General features: G+C 36.8%; 3 protein-coding genes across 4 annotated transcripts in view; 2 read left to right on the forward strand and 1 right to left on the reverse strand.

The window, feature by feature from the left end:
- Positions 1–3,555, forward strand: part of LOC100651517 (RNA-binding protein fusilli) — a 28,480-nt gene extending 24,925 nt beyond the window's left edge. Inside the window, exon 12 of the mRNA XM_012307678.3 lies at positions 51–3,555. Within this exon, the coding sequence (XP_012163068.1) occupies positions 51–227 (177 nt within the window). The 3' untranslated portion in view covers positions 228–3,555. The remainder of the gene's footprint in view (positions 1–50) is intronic.
- Positions 2,688–26,618, forward strand: LOC100651752 (centromere/kinetochore protein zw10 homolog). 2 transcript variants are annotated; one of them, XM_012307682.3, is made up of 11 exons: positions 2,688–2,816; positions 23,355–23,497; positions 23,710–23,912; positions 23,984–24,788; positions 24,864–25,012; positions 25,090–25,190; positions 25,258–25,433; positions 25,529–25,735; positions 25,809–25,946; positions 26,016–26,149; positions 26,351–26,618. In XM_012307682.3, the coding sequence occupies exons 2-11, from the start codon at positions 23,461–23,463 to the stop codon at positions 26,564–26,566; spliced, it is 2,166 nt and encodes a 721-aa protein (XP_012163072.1). In that variant the 5' UTR covers positions 2,688–2,816; positions 23,355–23,460; the 3' UTR covers positions 26,567–26,618. The 2 variants fall into 2 exon arrangements, with proteins under 2 accessions (XP_012163072.1, XP_048261220.1); XM_048405263.1 differs by having other exon boundaries at positions 2,691–2,816; positions 23,154–23,497.
- LOC100651194 (protein bark beetle) lies at positions 3,709–22,322 on the reverse strand. The gene is made up of 27 exons (XM_003394702.4): positions 20,716–22,322; positions 16,408–16,577; positions 16,126–16,319; positions 15,872–16,046; positions 15,432–15,601; positions 15,103–15,341; positions 14,771–15,020; positions 14,295–14,680; positions 13,429–14,081; positions 12,886–13,342; positions 12,348–12,738; positions 11,839–12,266; positions 11,515–11,760; positions 10,512–11,452; positions 9,962–10,425; positions 9,672–9,868; positions 9,135–9,533; positions 8,777–9,054; positions 8,454–8,707; positions 8,151–8,362; positions 7,940–8,064; positions 7,645–7,875; positions 7,440–7,565; positions 7,107–7,365; positions 6,297–6,498; positions 5,973–6,220; positions 3,709–5,891 (listed from the first exon to the last, which is right to left on the reverse strand). Exons 1-27 carry the CDS (start codon positions 21,031–21,033, stop codon positions 5,100–5,102), a joined length of 8,805 nt encoding a protein of 2,934 aa, XP_003394750.2. The 5' UTR covers positions 21,034–22,322; the 3' UTR covers positions 3,709–5,099.
- Positions 26,619–26,788: the final 170 nt, after the last annotated feature.

Below are 26,788 nucleotides of genomic sequence, written 5' to 3' on the forward strand. Positions count from 1 at the left end.
TAATCGTTTGTTTTGTATAATTACGACAATCGGAAAAATTGCATTTCCAGTTAACTCCAGCGGAATGTCTGCAATTAGCACCAGGAGCAACTGTGTCTACTGCGACCACACCAACCGCAGAACGTATCGACGCTTTCCTCCCTCGAATGGATTTGGAAAAGCGCGTACCTGTCCCAGCACCTCCCCAAGCAGAATGCAATCCATTCATCGAAGTATTCATGGTGTGATGACGATTATCCGATCAAGATTCATGTGATTCTCAGCAAGATTTAGTGAATCTTTTAGCCTCGCACGATAGAAACTGAACGGTTACGTTTATTTGCTGCTTGTAAAAGAAGGCAACGTATCGTCGTACGCTTGTACGCATGATAAGAAGATTCCTTGTCTTAAAACAGCTTCGAGGAAATTCGCGGTACGAAGACTCGAAAGGTATCCAACGTGATTGGATTCGCATCTTTTTCTTATCTTCGAAAGAAGCTCCCCCCATCTCCCACCCTGTAAATCTAACGTGTCGTAGGGTGGCACGTTCCTTTCTAGTCTAGAGACAGATGCAAGTCGTCGTAGCATAACGCAGTGACGTCGTTTCTTTCTCGTCGTTTGTTTCAGTTCCTCTGGAACAGGACGCGCACGGCACATTTTCTATTCTCCTCATCCCCCCGTGTTTTCCCTGGGCTTCTGTTCTGTCACCCCATCTTCGCGTCTCTTTCTTTTCTCGCTTTATTCCATTCGCCGCTCCGTGATTAAGCATCAGGACGCTAGATACATACGTTCCGGGGGGCGACGAACCGCGATCAGCTAGCATCGTCTGATCGTGTCACTAATATACCGTGGCGTTCCAAAATAACGTTCACGTTTCGATCATTTTAAGTAGGCTCGCTAGCAATCGACCACCACAACCGTATGGCTGATATTCGGAATTTGAGCAACGAATTTAACGCACGACGAGTTAGCATTTAACTCGTACGAAGATTGGCTCGCAACATCGTGGTTCCGAGTATCCGGCTATAGTATTATGATCGAACGTGTTAACTACGATAATCTACTCTGGTTAATATAGCGAAAAAAGACAAAAAAGGAGAAGCAAAATCACCGGCGTGATATAGCGCTTTTATTTTTAGAGTTTTACTTAATTTAATATAAAGTTTTTAAATATGAAATTTATATATAATATATACCCTATCGCGAATTTATCCGAACGAGATACGTTATTGTCGTTGGTTCGCCGTAAAGTTGTCGAGTTTTATTATTATCGAGTAAGTTATTCGACTCCAAAGTGTCGGTTCATGTTAGCTTCCGGCTCATCGGTTTGCCAGAATCGCTGTAGGAGACTACGATTCGTGTGATAACGACGGTCTAACGATACTTCATCATCGGATCGCGCCATGAATGCCGCAAACATTTCGCGAACGTTTTCCTTCAAGATATTGTCATCGCCTCGAACCAATTTTTACCATCGGTTTGTGCTTGTAATCGATCGTTATCTGTTTCTAGTAAAGTACATACGTATAATTACGGTTCTTCTACAGTGACTGCTATATAATACATATGTTGAATTATTTAACGTTGGTAAACCAGGTCGAGAATGCTGATACCTGAGATTTTTATTGATCGCTCAATCGCGTAATTAGTTTGTATGATTTTTAAACGCTATTTTTCTCCAGTAAAGTGATACATTTCAACATTTCTTCACCCCTTCCTCGTTGCGATGTATTAGCTTCTTTTTTATAGCGAATCTTTCGAATAATTTTCCGCATAAAAAGAAGCAAGCCTTGACGAGTAATTGAAATCTTATTAGAATCGATAGTGCAAATGTCATTGGCTTCTATAATTACGCATGAGAGAGGGATGAATTATACGTTCTTTGGATAAAAATTGAGTTGAGAACATGTCTCTGCAATTTTGCAAATGTTCCTCTCTGTTCTTGTTCCTGCAAACCGCGCTCGTGTAGAAAGGTGCAATTTTAGATATAAAGAGTGACGTTCGAAAAGCCAGGGTCATTTTATCGCTAAAAGTTAAGCATCATAAAAAGTTGTAAAATATCTTACGAATTATATAATATATATACATTATATACGAATATAATATAGATATACATATTTTTCATAAATATTACGCTACAGCTAAGTTTGAAATGAGCTTCGATAATAATCGATAATCGACGTGTAGTTGTAGTTGCCAAAAACTTCACCGTACATTCTTAAAGGACTTAAAGAAAAAAGAAATACCAACATATATAACATGAATATCTTTCTTTCGATCGAATATATATTTTTGCATCCGTGCGAGTTATAAAAATTGAAAGAACAGAAGATCGAAGACGAGAGGACAGATTATATATGGATCGATCAATAATATCGAGATCTTTAACTAACATCGCCACCATCGAAACTCTCGATTCAAAGGTACCTGAAGTTGTCTGATCGTACGTACGCGCTAAAACTATTAGCAGAGCTATTAGTGACACGCGATTTGTTGTATTTCGTTTAGCGATTCATTTGGTTGCGATGAAAAGTGCAATGAAAAATGACGAGGTGATTCGAAAATACTAGTGCTCCGAGTTAATATCTCCGGCTCATAAGAATAAGTGTTTTAGGAATTAAGTTAAACTGTAAGAGATAAAAAAAAAAAAAAAAAAAATAGTGCTCCGGATTAACGAGCACCATGAACAAACCGCATTGTTGATTCTGTTTCTCGTTACCGTAACATGCTATGTCACACAATATTGGTGCAATAATTTTTCCCTTCTTCTTTGTTTCTTGTTGTGACATATGTTATAGGGACCGAAAACACTAGTTCCCTGTACTGAGAAATATCAGGTAAAGTACTATCATTGTTATTCGTGTTAAATTAATTATTTCGAACTATGTACATCGATATTTTTCAAATTCGCAATGAATTATTTAACGATTTTGCTGTAGTTTATTTTCTACACAGATCGATGGTTACTTTTCTCAATTAATTATCGTAGTTCCTGATCGTACGTCATGTATAGATAGTTCCTACCGAAAGGTATTCTCCTGATTTCTAAGATGATTTCTCGTGTTATAATTTAAAAATAAAAATTTTTATCTCGAATTATGCTCACCCGATCTGAAAAACAGACTAGAACAAAATATTTAAATAATTCATGCAAATTTGATGGAATCATTCCGTAGACGGAAATTTTTAGCTATTCGATCTCGGCGTGACTCTCCTATCATGTTAGTATAATAGAAAATTGTATATACATACGTTTGTATGCCTATCTTATAATAAGATTCAGCATATTTAAATGAAAAAAATCGCGTCTAGAAGACGCTGAGCAAGTAAAGCCGTTTATATTTATGCGAACCACTTCTTCACCGCGCAGAGCTTTTTAAGGAAAAAAATTAAAAATGATATATATATATATATATGAGAAGCTTTCGTCTACTGTAAACACAGGCGAACTTCTGTCGCCGATTGATCGTTTCTGCAGTCTAAAAAAAACGGCTACGACGAATAGTAATCTGATCCCGATATTTAATAATGTTATTAACGATATTAATATTAATATATTCGATAATTGTTTTAAAATAGTCTTCCATAATTTATTCGTCAACCCTTTCATTATATCGTGTAATATATTCTATACACAGACCAAGATGTCTATTTAATTATAACGTATATAAAAAAAGTAAAATCCATCCTTTTTGTTTCGATTTTTCTTATAATGTGATAATAAAACCATTTAATCGAATGCATCTTGTTTATTAGTACTGTCGTGACCAATCGTCGATATACAAATTATTAAATTACAAATATTTTATAATTTAAACGAACGTACTATTATTTCCCGAAAAAGTGCGTCAAGAATATTTTGCATGTAAATCGACGCTTATTCTTGATTCCTTAAATAACGTCTTAATCTTTCTTCTTTGGAAGAATAAAGTTACATAGTACACCTTTATTTGTTGAGCTACTATTCACCGATGAAACTTATACGTAAAATCTCTACGATTCTCTTACAATAAACAATATAAAAAAATACGAATAACGGAGTGTCTTAAGTCGATTCAGTGAAAGACATCTTTTGCGCGATGTCTGTTGTATTTATATATTATATGTATATGCCAAATAAGGCACGGGTATAATGATCTTACGCGTACGGACGGATAATCTGTTGCTCAATAAAAATTCTTACGAAGGCGTTTGGTGAGATCACCTACACTATAAGGAAAACTATATCTATTAAATCATTCTCGTGTTGATTAGAAATGTATATATGTATAGATGTAGTATTCCTTAATGTATAACTCGCTTATGCGATAAGAACCATCAGTACGTTAACGAGACTAAAACGCAATTTATACTCGGACGAGTTATCTATCACAACGTCGGCACGTGAGTTCCTCTCATCGTGCTAATATAATAAAGTATACTCTCTTCAACATGTTTGGCAGTGTAATACCATGCATTTGTGACATGTTTTCATATTTTTCATTTTTACGTCGCGTTTCCCGATCTTAGTATAATTTTCATTAGTCGCTTGTTCGGTAATGCTCAGAGAGAAGTATTATAGAAACTATTTTACACGTGCGCTTCACGCGCGTGTAGATGACTCTTTAAATTATCCCAATCGCGAACTATCGCTCATATCGTTGTATCATTCTTTCTCTGTACACGATATATAATAAAAAGTTTCCTTTTAGTCAATACATTAGTGAATATACTACGTACTACGTACTACGTAATTAGGTACAACTTGGGATTGTGCGCAAGTGCATCTTGTATAAAATGTAAAACAAGCTCCTTCTTATTCATTCGTTAACATCTATTAAATTAAGAGCCACCCGAATACTGAGATCTCAGCTACAAGAAGATAACAGACGTAAAATATTTTTCTTCGAAAAAATGACAGCGTTCTGTCGTGTCTTTCTTCTTGAGTCCAAATAGCTTAAGTATTAAATTCGGTGGGCTGAATAATAATAATCAATTTCCACCTACAAGTCCATTCTTCGTGTTTCGCGTAATAAAAATTATACTCTACCAGCGGATACATTCCTGGCAGTATTTCTTTTTAACATTTACAATACCTACGTAATTCACCGAACGAAGCAATTTCACTTTCCATTAACAATTTACATTGCCGTTTCCAAGGGCTGACTTTTGCTTCGCGCCCCAGCTGAGAGTTGCGTTAATTCTGTTGGTTCGTTTGCCAAAAACACATCCAAATTAGTCTCTAGCAAGGCTTCGCTTTTCGAACGTAAAGGCTTTTCTTCTCCTGTATCCAAATTAGTTTCTAACAATGCCTCACTTCGAGGCCTGTCTTCGCGATAATGATAAGGATGAGGCGGTATTGGTGGATTAAAGTTTGGGGCATACTCTGGTACAGGCTCGGACGTCTGACTCGGTGTGAACGTCGCGTTATCGTAACTGCGTTTTGAATCATAATCCATTGTACTGTATGATGCTGATCCGTCGATATCGCGTTTCAATTCGCTAATAGAGTCAGTCAAGGCAAGACTCGAATTTAGTGGAAGGGTAGAGGTATTATGAAGGTAAGAACTCTCGTTGGTAGCATCGACAACTGGAGTTTCATCAGCGGTGGTTTCTGTGATGGATTCAATGGGCCAGTCGTTGGTGGTTCTCGAAGCGAACGTGGAATGATTTCTAAAACCTTCGTTGCGATATGTCAAATCAAACACTGGATTATCTCCGCTTTGTGGAGCGCCGTACTTTTGAACAGCTCCTTTGAAATCGCTAGTGCTTGGGGAATATCTTGGATTATGTGCTTCGTATACATCGTAGCTTTGATTGTCTTCCATGGATGAGTTTAATTGAGATTTGTCCATTGAGTCTATACTACCACCATTTAACATTCTTCTATAATCTAGCGACTTCGAATTCAAAGTATCTGTAGAGTGTTTTGTCTGAAATGAACATTTGCGTAATGATTATTGTGTGATATGACAGAGAAGTAGAAGAGTTGCTTGAAACGGAAGAATATTTACCGCAATAGGTTTGCGTCTGTATGCAAGTTCAGTGAAACCAGAGGTGGAGCCGACTGATCGCAAAGAATGCAAAGATTGTCTGATTGAATTCCGTCTTTCTAGTCTTTCGAGGTTCCTTCTCTTTGACTTGGATACCCAGAGTGCGATAGCAGCTGTTAATAACGCTAGGGCTACGCCAGCCGCTCCCAACACAGCCACTGCAACTATGTCTTTTCTCCAAGATAGCGGGTCGATATTTACTTTAGGATCTGGAATTTAAAAAAAAAAAAAAAAGGTATATATATCTTGACATTTTCCTAGAATTATATGTATAGTAAAACTTACCAATTTCACAAATGAAAGGACTTGGCTGAGCACAGTAGTCAATTTCGATAGTCTGATATATGAAAGTGGTGCACTTATCCACACGATCTAATTGTTGTACCCAAGCACGATCAGAATAGTCGTATCCAACTTGTTGTTTTCGCAGAAATTGCCAAAGTTCCAGATAATTGCCCATGATGAATGGCATGGACGCGTTCACAGACTAACGGCATTGAAACAAATTTCATTAAACGAGTCTATAAATCAGGTAATTAGACATACTAGTGTAGTATCGTGGACAAAAGGCCTAAGATATCGGCCGAACCGTATACAATGTCGCGAGAGCCGCGGCATCGTCGGGTACATCAATGTATCGTCGGTACTTTCAAGTGAACAGTTTCGTGGAAAAGGCCTGCGTGACCCTGGCCACGGGCGTTTTCGGGACACGTGCGCGATAGGGCGGGAAAAGACAAAGGGGCGCTAAAGACAGTGTTGGTTGAGATGCCGGCGAGAAAGAATGCAAAAAGGGTACAATGTGAGTTGAGAAGCGAGAGCGTGCGAGTGCAGAAACCGAAGACTAGAGTCGTAGAGTTGCTAGCGTTGTAGAGAGATCGAGTTGTTGCGTTATAGATTTTCGAGAGTGATTTGAGTAGAATAAGACTTTTGCGTTTTAGTTCAAGTTGAACATTTATCGTTCTTTGTCCAATTAATCTCTGTTATTTTTATTTATCTTAAATAAATAGTATTAGGAGAATTTTACAAATCTAAATTATCCTAATCCTATCCCTTTTTCCGATACTACACTAGGAATTCCAGTGATCGATGACTCACTCTACAGAATTCTCGAGCGCTAAAAAAATCCATGGGAGCACCAATATATATATAGCATGTATCGCCCACTAAATCCCATGCTGGTGGACATTTGCCATTTAAGACTGACTGATTGCTCATATGGAAAGGTTGATAGTCAACTTGTAACAGCTCTGGAGAATCTCCCCTGTCTCTGATTCTACCAGCAACAGCTAGGGTTTCGTTATATCCCCACCAATTGTGTCGTGCATCTATATGGGACCTCCACATTTCTAACTGTCTGTATAATTAAAAATTGATATGATTAACATTCTATGCATCTGATTATAAAACAATATATAGTATTATGCATACTGTGATCTATTCATCGTAAGCATTTCGTAATCGTTGTCCGGATTAAAGAAAACGTTATCCACATATCGTTGGCCAGGAGTTCCTGCAACTATCGTGCTACGGCCATCACGGTCCACTGCGTAATTTCTGAAATAATTTTTCATAGAATTTACGAATGAAATTTTTTGTTGTTTGAGATATCGGATGTTGGAGGAAAGCTGCATACTTATAGAAACCATTGTGAGACGTGCTTTGATAGATAGGTAAACGAACTCCTTCGAATCCAGAGATTTCCAAGAGATGCGCACCAAGATTGGCATGCAAATAATTCAGAGTCATATTGCTGACTACTTGTTTTAGGACAATGTTATTATCATAGAGAGCATTGTTCTTTGTAAAATAGTTTCTGAATATAATAACTTCTTGATAGGGACTGCTTTGTCGACCTTCCACGTATCTGAAAAATATTTGGATAAATTTTCTGTTCACTAGAGTCATTGGAGATGTTCTTTCTTACATACAGAGCAGGTTTGTTGAAATTTTCTGCAAAAAGATTATTATGAATCCATCCTTCCAATGAAGTCGCAGAGCCTCTAGAATCGGCTCGAATCGAAAGACCACCTTGGTTTTGTCGAACAACGTTATTCTATGATATCGAACATAATATATTTAAAAAGACACGCACAAATTTAGGCAATTAAAAGATACTTTAACAAATATTGGGATGCTTACTCTAAAGTACAAAGATTGAGTATTTTGGACATCCAACCATACAGCTGACTTGCAGGTTGAAAAATTACCATACAGTTTCTCGCAATTATTTGTGAATTGGTTACGTTCAAGGGTCATTATAGCATTCACTTCGCCAGCACTAGCATATTTGATCGCTCCTTCGCGGCAGTTAGTTATCACAGAATAGGAAATGTTATGTTGCACATCGCGATCTGAACAATGAAAAAAAATATGTATATATATATATAAAGAAGAGTATGAAATCGATATTCCATATTCAAGTTACATAATAATTTTCCTTACTGAATCCAATAGCAGAGATTGGTAGAGTAACTACTTCTGCAATAAATCCATGTACGTTGCTTGCACCATTGGCGAATAATCTTATACTAAGGCTTGGTCCCTGAGTTCTGAATAATTTCTTCTCATCGAGACTATTAGCTTCCAAATGGCCTATACTTTTGGCAGTGATATTATAAATGTCTCCATCGTATAAAGTAATGCTATCAGTTCGGCCGGGTTTTCCAGTAGAATTAAACAAATTAAATTGCAAAAGCCTAAAACGATGTAAATTAAATTTGACATGATTAAAGAAGGATAGATATCCTATTAGGAAAAACGGATACCTAAATCCAAAAGGTTTTGCCCTGTAAGCACTGCGAAAGATCTTAACACAATTCACAGGATGATTGTCGTATTTGTAATAAACTATAACTCGTTCCTCTAGTGTAATTTCTTTTGTAGTATCGCAAATATCGATCATGCTGAACAAATGATAAGGAATACTAAGATCTTTAATTGGAGTAAACGAACTTTCATCCGCTTCGCGACCTTCGCCCGTTATTGACAGTAAATTCACACCATTTCCAAGCACGTTATCGATAACGTTGAATAACAATTCGACCTACAAGATTAACAAATGTATTAATAAAATAATGGAAAGATCTAGTCAATAATAAAAGAACGACATTATCCGATACGAACCGTATGAGTCGGTGATATCACGTTAATGCCGTGATAAGCGCTACGAGTTATGTTAACGTGCGTTATCGTCGGAGATTTCATAATCGTTTGCAGAGCAGCTGATTTCTCAAAATGCAAAATACCAGCACCGATGATCTTAATGTATCTCAACACCGACTCGACGCGTCTTACTGTTTCGTGAGTCACAACATCGTGAATACGATGCTCGTACAGGTGACGCTCGAATTCGCTGTTGGCAATCCGTATTCCGCCCCAATAGTCATGCGAATCGTCCAGATTACGTTTCCCACAATTTATGAAGACGAACTGACTGTCCCATGGGCATTCGTGCCGGTGCCCGTATAATTGGCCGTTTAGTCTAATTTGACAATCTTCCAATTTCATTTCTTTTCCGGTACACTGAAATATTACATTAAAGTATCTAGTATGTGTGTATATAGAATGTTAAGAAAAGAGAAATACGAGATTAATCATCGATACAGCACTCAAAACAGAGGACGATCATGAAATCGCTTTAAACGGTGTACTTTTATTTACCTGCAATGGTTCAGGCCAAGACCAAACGCGTATTAAAGAACCAGGATGAAGTTCGTATCTACGATCGTAGGATACATAGACATTAAGGGAGTCGTGGCCCAACTGTCGACAGGCTACTTGTGCATTTCTTTCAGTAAATCTAGTGTCGCACAAGGGTATCCACTGTAAGGTTGTTCTATTGAAGAATTCCAAGAATCCTGTATGAATATAATAAAATGAATATCCTAGCTTGGATAAAAAAAATGAATATATATTTATTATAGCACCATATACGTTTAAAAAAGTTTTACCTTCGTTGTACAGGGACGAACATCGTCCATCTTTACAAAGACGGATAGTTTCATCCGACATGGAAATTATATTTCCACTTTTTCTTAACTTTGCGTTCGTAGAGTCACTAACGTCTTCGCGTTCCATCGGTTTCATTATTATCTCATGACCAGGTGCACCTATAGCTTTCAATGTACCAAGAACGAGAATCCCAACGTTGGGTGCAAATTCCATAACAACATCCGGATAAACGTGCAATGTGGCTTCTGGCATGATCGTGATATCAGATTTTACAACGTAAGGCTTGTCTCTAGAATGAATGGATAGATTTTCTATTATGCGTCCACCTAAATTATCCAGATCTATTTCCTTTCCAATCTGCCAGGATGCAGACACCGAAGAATCGAAAGAATCGCTGGTTAAGAAAGGTCGGTAGTTGGCAACTGCGTGATCATTCCAATCATCAAAATCGAAAATACTTTGTCTGTGAATAACGAATATTTATACGAGATATAACGAGACGAATAAATTAATTATAGATTAATGTTTGTTATATAGATAAATTAATACCTGATTTTAGTATCGTTATCAGTTCCCCACCAATTCTCCGATACGTCAACTTCATTGTTGATTTTAGCCGTTCTAATGCCAGCCAATAATTCATAATCCAAAGAATTATCGCCAAATAAATTTCTATTTATTTGCACTTTCTGTATACCATGAAACCCAACAACGTAACTAGGACTACCGTCTGTACGACGTGGTCCCATACTAGCTGGATCATAGGTATTTCGTTTGACTTCGTTGTTATAAAAACGCGCATCGACGTTTCCTAAAATTTCTGATTGGCTGTCTGCCTTGAATTCTACCATATAGCCGCCAGTATTGCTCTCGATATAATTGTTATTAATCTGCATTTTTTTCTCCATTCCTTGAATGGAAATCAAACCAGTTTTACATTGATTTCCCTCGAATCTATTATTGGACATATTCAAGGTGGCATAGTGGCCATCGATTACAAAGCCAAACTGCTCGTTGTTTCGCCAGGTATTGTTATCAAAATATAAAGTGTGCGTGAAATTCTCGTTATACTGCCACACATCAGGCAAAATCACTTCAAAGCCGCCCCTTCTGTTTCTTTCGATCGTACTATCTTGCATTATCCAATGGAAAAGATTATTCGAATGTCTTGCATCGCGACTGAATTGGTATATTCCTTTACCATTGTCTGTGATCAAGCTGTCGTTAATGTGAATCGCAATTTCAGACATATTCGTCTGGTAAATGTTCCAGTAAGGTGAATGTACGTAAATAGCTTGCTCCTGGTTGTGAGAAATCTCACAAGCGACCAATTGTATAGTTTCGTTTGCCTTTCGAAGAAAATGATCGCCAATTTCATCCAGGTACCGATTGTAAAATGACGCGAGTATACCTTTCTTATTGTTCTTGATTTTGGACTTGGTTACTAGCAACTTTGGGATGGGGCCTCTTACGATTTTGTTTCGTACATCCTGTAAATAATATCTTATATATCTTCGATATTATAAGCGTTTGAATATTCTAATTCCCATACCTGTATCGGAGCTTGAAGAGCTGTGAGAACAACAACAGCCCCTCCAAGTGCGTTGGTGCCGCTATCGTATTCCAAAATCACAGCATAAGAGGTCGATGTTACAGGAAATATCGCCAAATCGCGTTTCAGGTTCCAACTTTCCCGACTAGAATCGACATATTGCGAATCATGTAGGACGATCTGTTCTGTACTACGATTTTCGATGGGATTTAAAAGTTGAATACCGATGACATATCCTGGTGTGCACTGTAGAATCAGAGAAGTATTTTTTAATTATTTCTTTGTAAAAACAGAAAGCGATGCCAATTCTTTCGATACACTTACTTTAATGGCAATACGTTGTCGAATAGGATCACCGGTAACTTTGACAGTTATCATATATTTAGTTTCTTCGTTGGACAATTCAATGTCTCTCGTGTTATACGGTATGACTACTGGATTATACGACGAATCAATTAAATCTGGCATACGCAGGAACCACCCAGCGAATTCTCTTTGTTGAACCGCAGAAAGGGCAGGATTGTGCCTTATCCCCGCGACTTTATTGTTCTCAATCCGAGAATTGATGATTTCCATTCCCAATTGTTTGAAACTGATCCCACTGCCCCCGTTTTGCGAGAAATCGCTGTTCTTCACGGTGTTTACAGCATCCACCGAGTATATATCTGAATATAAAATTCCTAGACCGTCTTGTAGATTGTCAATTATTCTAACACTGTCCAATGAATGTCTCGCAAAATCGATTTGAAGAGCTGTGCAAATTTAATCATCTTTTATAATCGTATTTTATAAAAATTTTTAAAAATGTTTAAATGCTTATATAAAACCTGTACCTGGCTTGAAGGAATTCGTTGTGTAGTCAAGCAGACCTGCTTTTTCTATCGTTACAAATTGAAGGTCACTTCTCAGGGCTAACGGTCCCAGTCGAAGACCCGCCCACGCAGCTTCTGAACATCTAACACCAACGTCGTTCTCGTGAGTGCAAGAATTCTCAAAGTTCTGCTCTGTTTCTGCTTTACACTTTGATATATCGTTATCGTCCACGGTACATCTAACGTTACTTAAAATAATGTCTTCGTTGATACCAGCATTTGGAATTTGTGAACGTTCCAGCAGCCAATTATCTGGATCTAAAGTGAGACCTAATTGGTGACATACTAGAGCAGCGTCTCGGATCGTCCAACCGTAATTGCATACTGTTCCCCATTTTTCTCCTACTTTTACCTGTTAAGCATACGTAAGAAATCCATAGTGTAATTCAAAATTCTCTTTTCTTTTCCTTTTCCTTGATTTTATAATTTTGCATCAATTTCCTAATTATTATAATTCCATTTGATTCAGCGTTTCGTCAGTAATGGTAAATAATTGTACCTGTAATCTTCCTTCAAGATTCGTCTTTCCTCCAAGAAGCCTCACAGGTACGGACTCCGCTTCATTTAGTCCACTAAATGCTTGGCTCGTAAGAGTCTCGTTGTCCGAATCCATAAGAAGTTCTTCTTTCAAAGTGAACAGGATATCGCTTGGCCTTATCCCACGAGCGTCTAACGTTCCAGCAACCATCATTCCCACAGCTGGTGGGAAACGCAAAGTGACCCCAGGGTGCAGAATCAATTTTCCACCTGGTCGCACGTTGATATCCCTCTCAACGATGTATTCTCCAGAGTTTAAAAATTCGCGACCATCCACTTCACCGCCGACCAAGTTTGTACCGGGTGTAACGAATCGTGGAACGAATGTTGGATTTGAGATGATCGTGTTGGCCCCTGGATTGCTGCTATGTAACAAGTACGGCAAGTATTCGATCTTGGCGAGATTGTATCTGTCCTTTCTAAAATGGAACGGTACATTAAAAAGCTTATAAAATCGGTCTATCATAAAGTTTATAAAACAAATGTAACATTAAACGGTACAAACCTATGGAATAATCTTTCGAATATCTTATTCTCTTCAGCAAATCCAAGCCAATTATAAGTACAATTTATAATCTTACTCTGATCTTCTAAATGAGAGCCAATCTCGTATCGTGATTCGGGATTATGTAAAATATTACGGAAAACCTCGACGTTGCTCGACGAAACAACGACTACGGCCGCGACTCGAGAACGCGGAATTAATCTGGATCTTACGGTACTCCTACTGTCGAACAGTTCTCGGACACGATTGTCACGCAAAAAATTTCTAGTGAACAATAATCTCTGTACATCGCTATAGGGTGAAAGACCGATGCTGACTACAAAGGCACCACGGTTATTGTAAAATTCGTTATGTCTGACAACGATGTCCGCAGGCAAGATGTTAAATTCCTCGTAGAGAGGATTCTTGATTAGTATACAACCACTAGACTGCTCTCTGAAGTAATTGTATTCTATCGTTGCTTTTAAATTGAGAGCAGGACTCAATTTGATCCCAAATTTTGTATTCTGTATGAAAGAATTGTGGCCAATTTGAAGCTTTAATAATCCTTCGTCGTGTCTCCAACTAGATCCTATTTGAACCGCAGTCTCAGAACTACTATTGAACCAATTACCCGTCACGTTCACGTACGAATTGCCAGTTGCATTACCAACCTATAAATAATACGAATAATATTAACTGTGATCTCTTTTTTTAATCGATTTTGTCTTTTTTATAGGTTCATGCAGCCATCCATATTAATGGAATCGCTATTCTTCAAATTATAAGAGAAGCTTGTTAATTTCTCAGAGCATTCGCTCCAACGCGTAACAAGGCTTCGATAAAAATCTATTTCTGCCAATTCATTTTTCTTAGAATATACTCACTAGGATGCCAATATCTTTGTTGCGAAATATCTGCGAATATTCAACTACGGTAGTCTGATTAAAATAAACGTATTCGGTGGTGGAACTGTCATTCAACCATACTGCAAACCCGTAACCCTGATTGGAGGAAATACTCGTCCGAGACACATTGCGATTTCCTCCGGTAAGGGTAATGTTCACGCCGTCTCCCGTATTAAAAGATATGCGACTGCTCGTAATATTCACATCCGCAGCGCCACCCAACACATGCACACCGGCTAGATATTTATTGCTGGATACAGAGGTTTCGTGGACGTGCAAGGCCGATCGTAGTTTCTCCACCGCGATTCCTCTTCCATTGTTACCGGCTACGATACTTCCAGTCACGTTTAGATCGTAGGTCTTTTCTGAAATAAAATTGAAGATATAGAAATTAGAGATAGAAGGATTAGAAATATAGAAAGTTAAGATGAAATTTTAATTATTTGCGAGCTTACTATAACCGGAAGACAATCGCACGAAAACGATAGTATTCGTACGTGGTTCGGCGACGAATTTTACATACAAATTTTGTCGAGTTGTAGCCACACTCTGAGGTAACGTGCCATTTTTTACTCTCACTCTAGCTAGTAATTTTTCCGCTTCGCCTATACCATCGTACACTTCTATCATAGCACTGTTATTTCTGTCAGTCTTCATTTGCAAAAAGTGCATAGTCAACACGTGTCCTGGTCTTGTAAAGATGTGCTAAAATTAACATTACACCAGACATGATGCTCTCTTTGTATCCTCTATGACTATTTGTATGATAATTTATAAATTCATTTACTTGTGGACAACGTTTTACGTTAGGTGCATATTTGCTCTGTTCCATAGATATTATAACAGGAAATGTTTGACTGGCCGTAGTTGGAAATGTACACAAATCAAACACCTCTGTACGGTCTAATTTGTCATCGGGTCGTTCGTCGAAATGAACGTATTTGATTCCATCGGCTCCGTTATCTAATATACTACAATCATTGATACGTGTCATTCCCGACGAACTGTTCACGTAAATTCCATATCCTACGAATTAATCGTTAATTAGTAATATAAAAATTAACGACGAAGCGAAATTCGAATAGTTCCATCGGATCAGACTAGGAATAAAGTTACCTCTGTTGTTTTGAACGGTACTATTGTTGATTACGACAGGGCCATCCGGCGTAGTGACATTAATGCCGGTAAAGGCAGCATGAATAACCGAAATCGAATCCATTTGCGGTGGAACACCCTCGACATCGATCGCTGCCGTAACGTTATATTCCCGACCTGTGCCTGCATGCCTTTTAAAAAGAAACAATGTTACTAAATGTTGTTCATTAGCTTCGATCGTCGAGACATAACACTCGTCTCCGATATTTAATTTTAGAGAAATCGTGATCGATCCAACAGATTTTCATAATTCACGATACGATCACCAATCCAATTTTAAGGCTATATAATTTGCTATAATTCAAAGGCCAAAATTCATCTGAATTTGATTTCCAAATTTCGAGCTATGAAAACGATCTATATTTTAAATAATTAGTAGGACTAAACTATGAAATGCTTACTCGATCACAACGTTCCGTAGAATCGACTTCGATCTCCGTACGTAAAGCGTATTTTCTTGGATCAGTGGTCGATCGTACAATGCTTCTTCGAAACGAATGCCTCTCCAATGTTTGATCGCTCTCGTGGCTCCATCGTGGCGCGGTAAACACGATATTCCAAGATCGGGATGATAATCTGAAAATCGTACGGTGTCGGTGATCTTTCACGAACGCTACAACTACGTCTACGTTTATAGGTTCGGTTAAAACTGTACCACAAACACCACCACCGAGCTGCCTTTCAGACCATCTCTCGCAGCTCGTTAAAGAGGACTCGGTGCCTCTGCAACCTGGTTGTTCGTAAAGCAATCGTGGCTTCGCTGGCCATCGTCTATCCATCCACGACCACCATCTTCCACCTTGGAAACCAAGCTGCCTGCATGCTGTTTCTAGATCAGCCCTTGTCCAGCTAAGCATCAACGTATTGATTTAATCAACGTGCTAAGGAGGCATAGATATATAAATGTTAATTCTTTACGCGAATCGAGTTTACTTACTTTCGCGAATTTGTGCAGACAGCTCTCCAGTCACCGCGATGTAAAAGTTCTAATCTACCTTCGTACGGAGTCGGTCCATCGACCAGTCGTATCGAAGGCGGCGGTTCGATAGGATGAACTTGATTATTCGCCTCTACTCCGGTTAATAAAATTGGAGCTTGCGGTTCACCCTTAATCATAAATCATACGTGAACTATAAATAAGTATCGATCGAATTGATATTTACACGTAGATATTGGTATTTAAGGCTCGATATCGAGTAGTTTAAATTTGGAATTCGCTACAACTTTGGCCATATGATAGAACATCGTTTACTCCATTCTAGTCCTTACTACCTCCTCTTAGTAGATCCTAGTAGCTATCGTTCTTCGTTCGAATTTCTATAAATGCATTTCTTAGAATTCGCTGATACTCAGTGATACACTACGTTCGCTATGCTACGCGGTATTTAACATTCGACGCTAATCCTTCTCTTGGTAATTTTATTTATTAGATCATCGACTGGCGAAACTTTTCAAATTCTCCAATAAAAGTATTGGGATAACAAATGGGTGAAGATTCTGTCAGAGATAGAGAGAAGCCTCGCAGCCTTCGCTATAGTTGTAGATCGTAAACTACAAATAAATGTCCATTCTCCGAGGAATTAATCACGAAGTTACGAGTTGATACGTAGTCGAGAATGGTTCGTGCACGCGCACAAGGTGAAGGGAAGGTCTCGTCCGAGTTGGAACGTAAGAGGATTAGCGAGGTCGTAGGTTAACAGTTCAGGCCAAGAACCGCTGTTTGATCCGTGACCTAAGACGCATCGCGTGGTGGAGGCGGCACAGCGTACAGAGTTGATTCGCTCGTCCGTGCTTTTTTCACATCGTGTGCTCGCCATTCCGTGCCTCGTTCTTTGATCGACCTATTAGCTACCTCTTCCTCGCAACAGCCCTCGCGGAACCGCCACGATTAGAAATCCGGTGTAAATGGATTACTTCCACTCGTTTTCTCTTAACCCCGGTTAGAGAGCCTCGTTTCTACATCGCCGGTGAACAACTCCACCTACCAGCCTTTAAATGCCTATCGGATGTTCGTCACGCGAGTCTACGCTATAATTAGAAACGGCGAGAGACTTTTCCACTTTCGGTGTAATCCTTCGTGCACGAAAAAATATAGAATTTAATTCGAAATAATATTTTTTATTGTTAAATATAGAATTTAGTTTAAAGTACGAAAGTATATCCCAACGGCGTTTCGCCTGAGAGTGTTTAGGTAACAGATTTTAGAGACGATACAGTTCTACGAACGAGGTAGCAAATTAGCTGTCTTAAATAAATAATGTGGAATAATGTGGAAAAAGATAAAGGACTAACGTGGAGAATCAGCTAGAAGCGGCCAGTTGACGAGTCCTTGGGAAAGATAAGACAGAAATATGAAATAAAATATTGATTTCAGACAGTTGAGAGAAATTGAAAGATACAAAAATCCATAGAATGCATATAATACGTAAATGTATATCTAATATATCTATATAAAAAACTACAATTTCAAATTCTATGTATCAATATAAAACGCAAATAGCGTAAGCTGTAATCCTTCTCTTTCGCATTAGGAGAAAAATTTGAAACAGCAGGGCTTCTGTATCAGAAATTGTTTGAACATGAACATTTAACATATCATTAAGTACAAATCATCGATAGTTCTTGCATCGAGCCATCGTGGACACAAAATATCCAGAACTAATAATCCAAATTTCTGTTTATTTTAATCGTATCTCTTTTTTGCGAAAATATTCGCAGTCTCGGGAATAAATCTGTATAGATACTAAATATTTATCTCATAGAACTAATTTATAATACGGAACGTCTGCGAAATTTCAGTGTCTACCCAAACCATCCTCGAAGCCCTATCTAGATGCTTATCTCTCGAAAAAGACAAAAAATTCAAAAAGAAGATAAGATACCTAATCAGATTGGAAACAAGTCTCCCCCAACGGGAAAGTATTTGTTCCCGGACTACCGGAATATCAATAATATCCATTCTGTGCAACAGCCCGTGTACGCATATAGCCGACGAGTGGTCACAACGAGCTCGATCCGTGCGTTGCCTCTACGTGATGCGAATAAACTAACAATCAGCTCAGCTCGCGTGTTTCTGGAATTTCCGGTCATTCAGAGTCCTTTGACAGAGACATTCTATCCCCTCGTCTCAATTCCCTTTTCCGTGCTTTTTTCTTTCACTGAAAACTAGCTTCGCTGCAGTTTTCGTATTTTTGCCCTCCAATGTTACTCCAGTTAGTAGCGATCAAGCAGATTTTTAATATTTAAAGAGAAACTGTCTTAGTTTCTTTAAACTTGGCTTAAACTAACATTAAACTATGCCCAGTATACTTACAAAAAAAAAAAAAAAAAAAATAATTACAAGATTCTTAGTTTTCTTTCGCACCGGTCAATTTTCCTTTCAAAGTTCCTAGATTTTATTTTGCAATGTCTAAACACGCTATCGCATTGTACAATAATTTGAAAGTATACGATAAGAGATGAAATAAATTTAAATCCGAAATAAACGAAAGATGGGATTAGTCGAAAGAATATCCAGAAGGAATCTAGATATGTCCGATTGTGAATTAATATCGTGCTCCTCTTCTACGATCTGTTCGATTTTGCGAGTTTTAACTTTACTTTCGAGTTTGTCCCCCGGAACGACGAACAGTTACACCGTTAATTATTCCTCGTTATTTGTAAATCGTGAAACCTTCTACCGACAACCGTTGCTCTTCCGGAAAGGAGCCAAAAGAAGCAACGTTCGAACGAACCGGAGCTAAGTAGCGCGTAACAAGAGGCGAAACGATCTTAAGGGGCATTCGAGAGTCAAGCGGATTCTAATTGTACCGGAAAGACAAATTTAAAACGTATACGTATAGAATTACCACGGGAACCTATTCCTCGAGGATAAGATTTCCCTATACAAAGGCGTATAATGCAATTCTTAAAAGAAAAATCGACATGTCTCGTATTACCGATTGCCAATCTATCGGACGTAATAAATTCTTCATTTAGGGATCTCTACATTTTTACGCGTTGTTTCATTTTCGTTACGTTATATCTGCAATTTTTCTCTATTTTTCGTTTCTATATAACCGTCTTTATTAATTTGATTCCATATTTGATTCCATAATCATAGCAAATGGATCAACGATACTTTCCATTAAACGTTAAGAGTAATAAATTAATTCTTACAATTTGTCTGAAAACAAGCGAAGATCAAAGTCTGAAAAAGACAAAAATCTTTTTAGCGAAGTTTATATTGCTTTAATTTATGAAAGTAAAAGACATAATTCTATGTTTTGTTTTTTAAAAAATCGATAGACAAAGATATCGTTCAATTATTTAATAAAAGAGATACGTAAAAATGAGTAACTAGCGTTTACTTAGTATACGTCTTCTGTGAATCTGAATCATCAGTATGTAGGCCGATGTATGAAAAACGTAGCTGTAGCTTCTTATCGCTTATCAATTCCATACTATCGATTCTGAGTCACTTTACATTTATCTTGGTTTAGTCAGGGAATGTTACAATCACGAAGAAAAATTATTATTAAAAAAGAGAGAGATAGATAGATAGAGAGAGAGAAAGAGAGAGAGAGAAGCAGGGTACCAATTACAAGAATAAGTTCTCAGAGGATCGTAAAGACCGGCTTTCTTGCGTGTTTATGGCGAAATCTAAGTATAGTCGTAAAATTTTCTGAGAATTTGAATTATTGGCATCCGTCACTTCTGGCATGTTCGTAACAACACCAATAACACGTGCACAATCGTATGTCTAGATGACTCACGTTCATTCAACGTTAGTTTATTCATATCTACATGAACGTTTATAATGATGGTTCGCGTTCTTATTTCTGATTAATTCTTTTTTCTTTGTAATCTTTGCAATTTATTCGCTCAAGTTACCTTATAACGTTTCCCTCGTTTCCTTTTTTCGCATAAATTTATTCCGTTCTGTCGGTAACTTTTATATGAAAATCGTTAATCGGCAAACATCGATGTTTATCCTACGATCAAATATGTCTCGGGTAATATCTCCAAGTATTTTTATTATACTGCCTTACATTTTCTAAAATATTTTATTCGTATCTCAACAGGAATTGCATTTCGATAAGATCGAAACGAATAATCATGCGTACCAATAGGAAATTTTTTCATATTTTGTCCAAAATACGTGCGAAAATATTTGTTAACGCTAGAAAAATATAACTGGAAGGAAAATGGCCGAAAGAACGTAGCAGAAATAAACTTAGTATTGTACCGTTTTTTTAAGTATTACCTTTGCAGTTATGATACCACGAACCGTGATTCCGATCATGGGACCAAACCGGATCTCTACCCCAGGTTCTATCACTAGCTCGCCCTCGCGTTCCACGAACAAATCTTCGCGCACCAGATAAGGGCTCTTCGATCTTTCCAATAATCTCTGGCCTCGGACAATATGACCACCGTGCAACTCCGACAAACCACCATTGGCATTGCTATTACTCACGTTGATGAAAGTTGGCTCGGTATAATAAATAGAAGATTGATCGTAGCCTTCGTCCGACTGTCCGTAAACAGTCAGAAATGTCAGTAGCAAACACAGAATACGCATTTTCTTTCGCGTATGCACTCTCGGGAGTCTTTCTTTTTAATTACAATTTGAATTTTTCTTAAACGATACTTTACTTATAATTTCACTTTGTAATAGTCACTATCGCTAATTTTATGAACGACAGCAGTTCCTGAACTTTTATATTCTTCGCTGTTTCGTTTAGAAACTTTGTTACACCTTGATGACACTTGTTGCGACATTTCGATAAATAAACATGCGCCGATTTTTAAAAAGAGATAACGATACACATATATTTATCGAATAGAATAATACGCTATTCCCAAAGAATATAGGAATTTTCTATGTTTGGCGCAGATTCCGTTTTATAGATCTTCGTTATTTATCGTTACGATACTAGGATGCGTCACACGATGATTCGATCCATGTAACGCGTAATCAAATTTTACTATACTTTCACTGACCGTAGTCATTACGCCGATGCCGCCGCTTATTACTATCAATATGTCATTCTCGGCGTTCGTAAAGAACCACGACAAGGTATTACTATGTATATTACATTATGTAAGATAAATTTCCAATTGTCACTACGATCGATCACGTTCTTCGGGTATTTGGAATCTTCTTACTCATTGTATATTTCGGTATTATAAATTATCTTTAAAATTCATTGACGGAATTGATTTAATTTCATGGAAATGTATTTTAATTAAGTTCATTGAAATCACGGAGTTCCAACGGACGTGCTCGGCTGAGATCCGTAAATCACGATCGAAATCGAGCACTCCAATGCCGGAACCAGTACGCAAACGCAGAAAAGTGCACTGTATTTTAAATTCGAGCGTTAACCTTTCCTCTCTCGACGTGCTCCTTCACGCGCGAGAGATCGGAGCTCGACTGTGGCGACTCGTTTCCATCGCTGCCGTTACTCTCCCTTCATCAAACTCTTCGCCAACCACGATCGGAAAGATGCCGTTCATTCTCATGCATCCGACTAATACGATGAGAAAATCTTTTCACCACTAAATCTTGGTATATCACTTTAAGTCACACTTCGCACCATGTATTTCTTAATAGATCGCTACGCGATGTACGTTCGAATTTCGTTACGCTCGAAAAAACAATCGTTCAATGGTATCGTAGGGTTTTCTGTGATCTATAAGATATATGTATAACGAAACGTATGTATGTCGCGGAAAGGAGTTTCGTTGCTACAAGATAATCACCTGGCGTCACGTTGGGCGCGGTTTGACTGGTTCTCGACTCGTTATATTCCTGCTGTCTTTCCAGTAATCGCGCCTTACCTCGCGTCGTACCTCGGTCTAGGCCCACTGCCCACTACCATACTTACCATAAACCACTATAGTATTATTACTACTACCACCTACGAATGTTGGAAGGTAAAGCTTGTCACGTGACACGGTACGGTATAATACGTCACGCAGGTTGTGAAACAGGTGAGTTACTCTTGGGAGAACCTGTCTTTGTCTATGGCGTTTCGTGACTTTAAGATCCACTTGGATTCGTTCTATCTATTATATTGCCTTATTTTGTATGAATTTCGAATTGCATAAAGTTACTCGTTTGAGATAAAACGCGAAGAAAATATAATATATACGTATATTGTTTTATTAACTCAAATATATAAATATAATATACATAATATAATATATACATATTAGTTTTAACGATAATATTCTTAATATCTACATAATATATTATGCAAGTTATATGAATTATTCTGTATGAATTTTAATCGTATAAAGTTTGGCTATGTTAACATATATAATTTATCTAAGGAAAAAAGCATAGTACGATATAACCACGTATTATTTTACTAACTTAGGTATATAAATACACATCAATTTCCAAATACATTTCGATCGATAATATTCTTAATATCTGCATCATACGTTTTATTCTGCTAGCTATGAAATATTTTACTTAGATTTTTTAAGTTCTTTCATTCAAAACTTCGTGTACAAAATATCGATCGTTTGAAACGTGAAGTGCTAAAAAATTTTAACATTCCAGAGTATTATGTGAATTAACGCAGTTTACACGATGTTTCATATTACATTATTACTTATTACATTAAGAAATTTAAAACACATACGTGTAATAAACATTTTCTTTACATTACAAGTGAAAAGTTTTCGCAGATTTGCTACTTTTTCAAACGAACGATTTTGAAAGACGTAAAATGGCTAACGATGATTGCATGATGGCGCTACCTAACGGAGAGAGATGTCGCTCTGATAAACGTAATGCCACTACCAACAGCTGCACTGCGCTAACCTGTGATAGAGTGTAAATTGGTGCAGTGTAGCTTATTCCATTTTTTACCATTTATTATTGTATAGATATTAGTGTACAAACATGAGGTGATCATACTTAAGGCCAACTTAATAGTGAGGTGATTAGAGCTGGTATTTAATTGTGATAAATACACGAAAATATCCTATCAAAATGACATCATTTTTAACTGATGTACTGATCACAGCGGGTATGTATACAAATTAATATATTCGAATGTAATTGATATTTTTCATTGAAGTATAAAATTTATCATAAAAACATCTAAATAAAAGATACGAAAATATTATTGATTCGTATATTATCCTATGTGAATAGTTGTATATTTTTTATTTACATTACTAAAGTAAAGAACATGCCATTTATGAAAATTTCAAACGTGCCGTTTGCTCCTCCGAGCAGGAAAATTGGAAAAAATCAATCTACATGAAAAGATATCAGAAATACAGAAAGAAATAACGAAATTAAAATACGATGTCAAAGATTTTATGGATGATAATTATGTCGAGTTTACGTCGAAACTCACAAAAGATCAGCATTTGGTATCAAAGGGAGAAAAATTACTCGAAGAAATGGATGCATTGCAAAAGAAGATAGATACTCAGGTACGCTTAATAAATGTAATCTTCAAAAGCTCTGTTTAAAGCATAAATAGTTTTATCGTCATTTATTCCAGGTTAAGATAGAATTATCTGGTTCTACGAAAGAATTAAAAACTCTCTCTCAAGCGTTAAAGGAATCAAACGTAATGTTACAACTTTCCAATCAACTCTTAACTCTACATGAATGCATAAAATCTGTGAAAAATTATCAAGAAGAAAAACGGTACGTGGATGCGGCTGAAACATTGTGCCACATGCAAACCATTTTACATAATCCGCAAACGGATTTACGCGATCTTGATATTTACACGGCGATCGAAGAAGAATATTTAAATCTGTATACTTCATTTTTGTCCGATACGTCATCGTTATTGCACGAGCGAATATGTTGGACTGGCGTCGACGATAAAGACTCAGAGATTGTAACATTGAACGTAAAAAATGAGGTGGACGACATGCAGGATTTAATTCAGGGTTTGCACCGTATCGATAATCTTTCGAGTCATCTGCATAAATTCTCAGTAACGCTTATGAATCACGTGATTAGTCCGATTATCAATGATGATTGTTCTGTATATGTAATTGACGAAAAAATGTTCACCGTCGAAATATTAAACAAAAAGAAATTACCCGGTTACAAAAGTGTACTCTACAACTTGGAATTGTTGTTTAAGTTTCTTTATCAACATTTTCAATTTACTATACACGATGACCGAACATTCCTGAAAGAAATACAACCTCATCTACTCGAACGATTATCAACATCGTTAAAGGATGATTGCATTTCGCGAATTACGCCAACATCGAGCGCCGACTTAAAAAATTTTACACCCATTGTTCAAGCCATCAATGATTTTCAGTATTTCTTGGTCAAAATTGGTAGGAAATTTGTAAGTTCTTTTTTATTTTTTTACAGTCAGGTATAATTATAACAATCAACGTTTAATATTTTAGGTTTTATTACAAATGATCAACTCTTTTTGTCAGAATATACGAAGAATATTGATAAGCTATTAATAAAAAAAATTTGTCAGGATTTATTAGCGAAAGCGCGAACCATTATGAAGAAAGATTTACATGATTGCATTACATACGAGCCGCAGGTAAGTTTATTTTGAGATATCGTAATATAATAGAATACAGCGTGACGTAAATTATACGTTTTTTATTCATGTTTTAGAAGCCGCTTGAATTCCCAGAAGATACATACGATTATAACGAGATAAAGGCGTATAAAAAATTAAGTGACGATACGTTTCAACTTCCAAAATGTCAAATAAGGTATTGAAGTAATTCCCAAACTTTTCAATCGAGTTGAAAGAAGCTTATATTGGGAATTATATTTTAGCACCAGCGCGAGAGAAACATTAAATCTCGCGAGATATATCTTGGATGAAGCTTGTAATAGTTCGGATACCTGTGCTATGCAGCTATTTTATACTTGTAGAAATGTTTTTGAAATGTACGCAGGCTTGGTACCTGAACACCACCGAAAATTTTTGGAAACAATACCGCAACAAGTCGGTAAGAAACCAATAATTTAATGTATAGTATATATAAATGAAAACAACCTTTTTCTTATAATATTAATGATTTATATTTGTATATTTTTTATGTAGCTATGTTTCATAACAATTGCATGTATCTCGCGCATCATCTGCTCACATTGGGACACGAGTATAGGGACAAATTACCAGAATCCTTGCATAATCTTAATTTAACTTTCGCGGATCAAGTATTAGTATTGAGAGATGTCGGATCATCCTGCTTTTTAGAGCACATGAAGTACCAACGAAATATTATTTTTGATATTCTCAAAGAATCTGGTTAGTATCTGTACATTAGTATCTATATATTTTTTAAGTAACGAATAATTTCAATGATTTATTTTAAAATAAGGTTTATCCGCTTTGGGTCAAACTTCCGAATTACACCCCAGTACTGAACGTGCAATGAGACAGTGCATTAGACAGCTGGAATTATTAAAAACAGTTTGGGTAGATGTGTTACCTGTGAATATTTACTGTAGAGCTGTAGGTTAGTGCATAATTTTTGTCCTTTATATTTCTTAGTATTTAGTTGATTAATAATTTAATAATATTTTAGGATGCATTATGAACTCAATGGTCGAAGACTTAATAATCAGAGTGATATCTGTTGAAGACATTCCCGCTGATGTTGCTACCGAATTGGTAACATTATTTAATATGATCGTTAAGCGTGCACCACAAATATTCCCGGTAAGTTTACGTCGGAAAGATATATAACTTAATATTTTAAAAACTTTTATTATGGATTAATTTATATAAAAAGGTTACATCAAAATTAATCTACTAAAATACTATTTCATTAGGAATTTCATAATGAAAAGTTCCTGTGAAATTAAACTGGAATGATATTGCTTTCTGTCGATAATATTAAGAACAATGATGTGCTTTCAGGTTCATCAAAAGATTCATCAACATGTTAAAAAGTGGGAGAAATTTTTAGAACTGATTCAAGTTCTGGGTGCATCACTGAAAGAAATCGAAGTAAGATGGGATAACGGTAAAGGACCACTCGCGCGAGAATTTACAGCACCCCAGGTTAAACAATTAATTAGAGCGCTATTTCAAAATACCGAACGCAGATCAAATTTATTAGCTAGTATAAAATAATGCTAAGCTTAAAATTATGTATATAAGAAATAAACGATTTGCATTTATTAAATTTTATAACAAATTATCATTAATATTAACAGTATAATTGATATAAAAATATGATAAGATGATTAAATTCATTTCAACGTAATATTATTTGGTTATACTGTTAATATTAAAATATCTCTTATTAGAAACTTTTAGAGTTTCTCTTTTCATATTTATACCGTAATACTTACG

The sequence above is a fragment of the Bombus terrestris genome, chromosome 4 (assembly GCF_910591885.1).
Source record: "Bombus terrestris chromosome 4, iyBomTerr1.2, whole genome shotgun sequence".
NCBI classification, from domain to species: Eukaryota; Metazoa; Arthropoda; class Insecta; order Hymenoptera; family Apidae; genus Bombus; species Bombus terrestris.

Coding starts and splice junctions, on each gene's coding strand:
- LOC100651194 (XM_003394702.4), bottom strand. CDS start 21,033: ATGCGTATTCTGTGTTTGCTACTGACATTTCTGACTGTTTACGGACAG. Junction 15,021..15,102: donor ACGTAAAACGTTGTCCACAA/GTAAATGAATTT, acceptor TGTTAATTTTAG/CACATCTTTACAAGACCAGG. Junction 8,065..8,150: donor CTCAATCTTTGTACTTTAGA/GTAAGCATCCCA, acceptor TCGATATCATAG/AATAACGTTGTTCGACAAAA.
- LOC100651752 (XM_012307682.3), top strand. CDS start 23,461: ATGACATCATTTTTAACTGATGTACTGATCACAGCGG. Junction 25,013..25,089: donor GCATTACATACGAGCCGCAG/GTAAGTTTATTT, acceptor TTCATGTTTTAG/AAGCCGCTTGAATTCCCAGA. Junction 25,947..26,015: donor TATTTACTGTAGAGCTGTAG/GTTAGTGCATAA, acceptor ATAATATTTTAG/GATGCATTATGAACTCAATG.